We start from the raw sequence: 6,806 nt of genomic DNA on the forward strand, positions 1-6,806 counted from the left end.
GGCTAAGGGGAAATACATGTGATCCTATTTTTATAAGGTTTTATTTCACACATTGTACACGATAACTATACTGCGGATATCTACTGGGATTTATATCAAATTTATTGTTTGCCCCCAAACAAGGGCGTAGCCAGGATTTGATACAAGGGCGGAGGCGGGCAAAACCAAATATTCTTGTACATTTTTTTAATATATTTTTTTATTTTATAATTTTTACGCTAATAACAAACGTCTCCGATTTTCAGCACACTTTTCGATTATTTCCTCCTGAATCATCTCGCGGTTTTCGGTAACGAGTTTTCCCCTATTCTCCTGTAGTGCTTCTGAGCCAGATTTTTGTTCTACGAAGTGTACTAAAGGATTGCTGTTGTGCATGGAAAAGCACTCAAAATTAAAATTTCGACATTAGCATTAGGGCATATATAGCGCTGCGACCTAGCTAGATCTATTGTGCTAACCCTTATCAAGTTACTCCAACCTTAGGCTGTTAATGAAATTTAGCACAGCAGTTCGTCTCCTCAGAGAGTCCCATCTTGTGCAGATGCTACCTCAGCCTGCAGTGCCCTGTCAGGTATCCGGTGAGTGTTCTTAAACCCTCTCTGCTAAGATTTAGCAGCCGTTCAGAGATTCCTCTAGAGGGAGTAATGCATCTTTTGGACTGCCTATTACCCTTTGTCGAGCACCATTGGGTTGTAACTTGAAAGTCCTCCCATTTACTTAGGAGCACTGCGGTGTGTCCTTTGGATGGACCAAAGAAAGGCTGAGGGCCGATTAGGCTCCGTTGGGCACCGATTTTCTCTAGAGTGCCTGCCTTTTCGTTGCCATCGAATCCCTCATGACCAGGTACCCACCATAGGGTTACTCTGTTTCTGACTCCTGGTCTGATCAATACCTTTTAGCAATTGTCTACTACCTTTGGCACCGTTTTACAAGAGTCAAGTGCTCTTAACGCTGCCTGGCTATCCGACATGATGTTTATTTTACCGCATTTGTCCTTCCATTGCGAAAATTTCTTACTTGAGAAACGGCCCTAAATATTTACAAATTCGGACTGTACATAGGCTTTTTTTTAGAATCGGTACAGGGTAAGTAAGTACCTCGAAAGTTGAAAACCATAGTATATACATACATACATACGTATATCCTTCCCTAAAGGCCACTTCACAAAATTTTTTGTCAAGAATGGGACAAACCCCAATATTTTACCACCATCACACGATTGGGCTACCAGGTTACACCAAATTTTATGATACTAATATGTGTTCTAAATATGAAGCGAACCTCACCATAAGTAGGATTTTTTAGGATAGCTCCCCTGCGCCACCTATCGGAAGACAAACTGTTCCATCTTTTCCAATAACTGCCAATTTTCAACATGAGTAGGTCATTGATAACATATGTAGCCGTGTAAAATTTCAGGAGGTTAGCATAAGCAGTTCCAGATATAAGCGATATGAGAATCACTTTGTATAGGAGGTGTCACGCCCCCTTTGCCAAAATCTCACCGTAAAAATATTACGACGTTAAGATGAAGTCTCTCCAAACTTGGACAGATCATATCTCCGAAAAAAAAATAAAAAATTCCTCGAATGTGTGTTATATTATTTCATGTATAAAACACAAACAAAAATTTTAAGAGAATCGAAAGTGGGACACCAAATTTGGTGTTCGATATGAAAAAGAATGCCTCATATATGCAATATTTTCAAGGAAGATTTCGGGTCTTTCAAAAAATGTTGCCCTTTCCCGATGTAAAATGTGTTTGATGTTAACACTTAACTTTTTGCCTTCTTGTCTCTGTCTAGCTCAGTAATTCCCAAAGTGGCCCAGGTGGATCCCCAGAGGACTCGACGGGGGTCTACGTTGGCATGCGTAAAATATGTGGAAGCACGAGTTGTAAGTGAGGGTCCACGAAAATTAATCTTATGGTTGCTGGGTAGCCTCTATATTTAACATAAAGTGTTTTGAGTGTTGTATAGTGCTCTTGACGAACTTCTGCACTTACCGTCATTTTGTGTCTTCATAAGAGTAGACGCTTTAAAAGCCACCTGCAGACTAAAAAGAGTATATTCAATGCCACAGGATATTACGCCACCATTACCTTTATTGAAGAGATTCTATAATGTTGAATTCCCTGAGGCTGGAAGCTGGTTTACTTCCAGCACTGAGCCAGGACTCACACATCGTCGAATCGTCACTGATGGTTACAAAACTGACTCTGCGTCAGGATCTGGGGTCTTTTTCGAAGTTAATGGTAATAAGTTTCACTTTTCTCTTCGCGCATATACTTCCGTCTTCCAGGCTGAGGTATTTGCAATCCTCAGAGCCATGGACTACGTGTTACGGTGTCTGCAAGGACAACCAAGCTGCACTTAAGGCATTGGTCAGCCCTCTAAGTACTTTCAGGCTCAGCGTACTTTACTCTGCGCACAATGTCACTCGGGAGCACCTACTACCTGCAAACCTGCAAACAGCTATAGCACTCCCCACCTTGGCCATCGAAGCCGCCATCAGAAACTGGATGAATACTTCGCTCAGCAATGACTGGGAGGCATCGAAGGGATACAGGTGGGCGATCTCAGAAGGTCTATTTAGTTTTTTGCTGTCATTGATAGGCGGGACCACATACAACTTGTTGGACTGTTGACTGTTCACTTAACGTGGCACAAACACCTGATAGGCGTAAATGACAACTCCATTTGCCCATCCTGCTTTGAAGAGGATAAGAAGGTGGAACACTTTTTATGCTTCTTGCTTGATTAGTTGTTTGTCATCGATTTTTCTCGATTCGATCTTTTCTTTATTGTCAGTTTCTGAATTTAAAGTTTGGCGAAAAAAGCTTATCGGGTTTGTTGTTTAAAGTTTTGTGTTTTAAAAATGTGAGTGATAAATATTTTTCGCATCACTTTAAAACTCGAAGCGATAATAAAGATGATGCCATCAGCATAAAAAAAAAACTATTTTACAAATACGCCGAATGCAAATTCGTGAGTGAGCCGAACTTGTGAGGAGTTTATGGTGAAGAGAATGTAAATAACGCTATCGCTCGGAGTGCCCTTAAAAATTATAACTCCTCAGAGTGAGACAGTACTTTGATCACATTATTTTAATAAATACAGGAAAGTATTTAATATTTATTTTTGCCTCTCCAAATTTAGCTTGGAACTCACCTGCGTTGCAGATTTACATTGTTAGATCTAATTTTCACATTGGTTAACGAGCTTTGCGAATATGTTAGAAATTTAGCAGCGGGGGTCCCTCGAAACCATTGGAGTTGTGAAAGGGGTCTACGAGAAAAAAAAATTTGGGAACCTCTGGTCTAGCGGACACATTTCATTATATTGTCGTTTTTAACAGCCATCTGATTTTCAGGGCAACCATCTCCCCTGACAAGCGAACTATAATGCAATGTTCGCCGACGTATGACCGATTGAAACTCTACCTAGTTGGAACAAACAGTGAATCCATGTAAATTTTAAATTAACTCCTTTGCAATTCGTCATTTGCCAAATACATACCAAAGTCAATTTTGGAATACTGTAAATATGTTTGTATATGTATGGCAGGAAATAAAACTAATACGACAAGAAATAAGAAAGTTGCAATTAAAATAAAACAACGCAATAAAATTAAAAGAAACGCAACAGACCCAATCAAATAAAAAAAATAAAAATTGTGTAATTTGTAACTTTTTTAAATACTAGGCCAGTTTTGGACGAATTTTTCGGTAACCGAATCCGAACCCGAACACTCGGTGGGACACTAGTACAAAGTTATGTTCAATGTAAAAAACGCCTGGGTATACTTCATTCATAAACACTTTGTTAATGTACATTAGGCCGGGTCAATTATTTTTGATGATGCGCGTATAGCATAGGATGATTCAACGTGTAATTCTAAGCAAATTTTCTGAAGAAACTATGGATCTAAAACCAATTTTAAGTTTGCCAAAATGCGAAAAGAAGTTTCGAAGAAAATGTGAAAATGTTTACTGTTGCGTCCTTTGGTGGAAGTTTTAAGAAAAAAATAAGTGCAGAAAAGAATTCCTCATACCAAAAAAAAAATCCTTGTTTTTATACAGATATTAAGTACTTCTTTACGACGCGACAGCAAAATGCTAGGAAACCTATTTTCGCAATTTGGCAAACTGCAATAAATTTTAGAATAGGGTTGGGCACGCTGCACTAAATTTTTAATGCATTGAGCATTTCATAACCATTCTCCGTGTAGTGGTAGTGAAATTTGAAATGCACCACCACTAAAGTAGTAGTAGTAGTAAAGTGGTAGTGAAAATTTCGATGTTGTGCAATTTGCCCAACCCTGTTTTGGACCCATAGCTTCTTTGGCAAATTTTCTAAGAATTACACATAGAATCCTTCTGTGCTATACGCGCATACAGAGTTGCCAGATGTGGGGATTTTGCCCCATTTTGGGGATTTATGAAACCATTTGGGGATAGATTTTTTCGTTTGGGGATGTGGGGATTTTATGGGGATTTTTGTTTGGTTTAAAACTTTGATATTGATATATATTTTTCTGGCTGCCCATAAAAATTTCTCGAATAAAGATTTTATTAGTACATACTTTTTGCGCGATATGTTTGCAAGCTTTTCCTAACGTCGTCAAAGCATTATTCGGCGCAGATGTCTGCTTTGGTTGGCTTTCACTGAACAAACAATTTTCGCAACAACCTCCGCGAAAGAAATTCTAAAAAATAAATGGTATTGTTTAGCTATTTGAGACTTGTACTCTATTACACTAAAAAAGTTTGATTACTTTCTGATTTTAAACTTTTATTTATGCTGTTTCTGTTATAGATTGAATTATATTTTAAAAGAAAATTAGCAAAAATAAATAAATAAACATATGTTGTAAAAACATATAGCTTTGAATTTTGGTGCTAAATCTCTCACCATAGTTGTACGTATAACCAAATGACCTCATGCATATATGCACATACATATATAAATTTGTAAAAATGTGTAGAGAAAAGTATTCAAAACTGTAATATAATGAAAACTGTGTTAAAATTAAAACTGGATTAAAATGATCTAACACAAATGTGAATACCTGCTTTTTTATTCCTTACTAAAGGGGATTTAAATGGGGATTTAAAAGAAAAATGGGGATTTTTTGGGGATAACTGCGGCCCGATGTAGGGATGGGGTACAAAAATATTCTGGCAACATTGCGCGCATAGTCGAAAATATTTCCCATACAAATTGACCCGTCCTAATGTACATACATACATATGTATATGTGTGCATATTTATCTATGTATATCAATGCCAACAGCAAATGAGTGAAAGATCAGTGTCAAGTGCACATTAAGGTGTGGTTTTCCACATCATTACATACATATGTATGTACGATACATGTAAAAATATCGTTCTTAGAAATGCTACAAAGGTGAAAATCAATTAAGAAACACTTGTACGGACATGATCAAAAATTAAGATAAATTCCAAACAAGTAAAATTACTGTAGTAACAAGCTTTAAAAATGTGTACTGTCGTGTTTGGGCCTTGTCAGAAAGCCTAAGTATAAAATGGTCTAAAAATGAGGTAAATGAAGCGGAGTCTTGCTTCAGTCTTTGATGTGGATCTAATAATAGAGCAGGCCAAGCAAAAATAAAGGACTACACCAAGTAAGGACAACTGAAAATCACAGCTACCGCAATGAAAGGTAATTACCAGTTATTTACACCTCTTGTCGTATTTGTGAGCAGATTTAAATTTAAATTTCCCTTTCGAAAATTTCGTAGTTACGCTGCTCACTGTGGTTGCGCTGGTGACTATCGCAATTTGCAGTGCCGCAGATCCCGAGTGTAAGTACCGTAAAATTAGAAAGTTGGCACTACACTGGGCCAATCCCACTGATTGTACTCGCTACTACCGTTGCACAAATAAGAGTGTAAAGCGGGAAGTAGTTTGCGCCGAAGGCAAAGTCTACAATGCCAGGATCGGCAAGTGTTCAACGAATAGGAAGGGTTTATGTAAACTAACTCTAGCAACACCTTTGGACGGGGTGAGTTCTGAAATGATGCGTAACTAATGTGACAAAAAAAAGTTATGAATACGGTTGTACGCGGCTCCTCTCATTTATTTCCAGGTATTAAATCCATGCGCTAATGAGGTTTCTGGCGCGTACCTTGCCCAATCAGGATATTGTCGCAACTTTTACATTTGCAATAATAACGAAGCATATCCTCAGGATTGTGACGCCGGCAGTCGCTTCAATGCTACAACTTCTAATTGCATACCTGACACTGAGTCCGAGTGCTGGCAAAATAAGTGCATTAATAAAACCGATGGTACTTATTTGCCGGATGCTTCTTCATGCATTTCTTTCTATGTTTGCTCTGGCGGAGAGGCGACTGCACAAGATTGTGGCAGCAGCAGTTATTTCAATAGTTCCAGTAGTGCATGCGAACCAGATCCAACTGGCGAGCAATGTTGGGAGAATTTGTGCGTTGGAAAAAAGGATGGCGAATTTGTCAAGGACGTAAATGATTGCCACAGTTATTATGTGTGCTCTGCCGATAAACCTGTTAAGCAGGACTGTCCGCAAGGTAGCTATTTCGATTGGTCTGTGGATGCATGTATACCTGGAGAGTGTCCATCAGATGAAACCACAACAGAGTTCCCAACCACAGAAACCACAATCTCGTCGACTGAGTGTACCGAAGAAAGCACGGAATCTTCTTCATCAACAGAATGCACTGAAGCCACTACAACTACCACTGAATGTCCACAAGTCACAACTACTACTGCATGTCCGGAAGTTACAACAACTACCACTGTATG

At 38.6% G+C, this 6,806-nt stretch overlaps 1 protein-coding gene across 1 annotated transcript; it reads left to right on the top strand.

The window, feature by feature from the left end:
• Positions 1-5,678: 5,678 nt before the first annotated feature.
• Positions 5,679-6,783, top strand: LOC118755650 (peritrophin-48-like; the record flags this gene model as incomplete). The annotated part of the gene is made up of 3 exons (XM_036490476.1): positions 5,679-5,685; positions 5,765-6,027; positions 6,112-6,783. Coding segments are annotated over exons 1-3 (942 nt in total), but the record flags the coding sequence as incomplete, so codon positions are not given.
• Between the last annotated feature and the right edge of the window lie 23 nt (positions 6,784-6,806).

Source organism: Rhagoletis pomonella, unplaced genomic scaffold (assembly GCF_013731165.1).
Source record: "Rhagoletis pomonella isolate Grant_MI unplaced genomic scaffold, Rhpom_1.0 Rhpom_scaffold_06941, whole genome shotgun sequence".
Lineage (NCBI taxonomy): Eukaryota > Metazoa > Arthropoda > Insecta > Diptera > Tephritidae > Rhagoletis > Rhagoletis pomonella.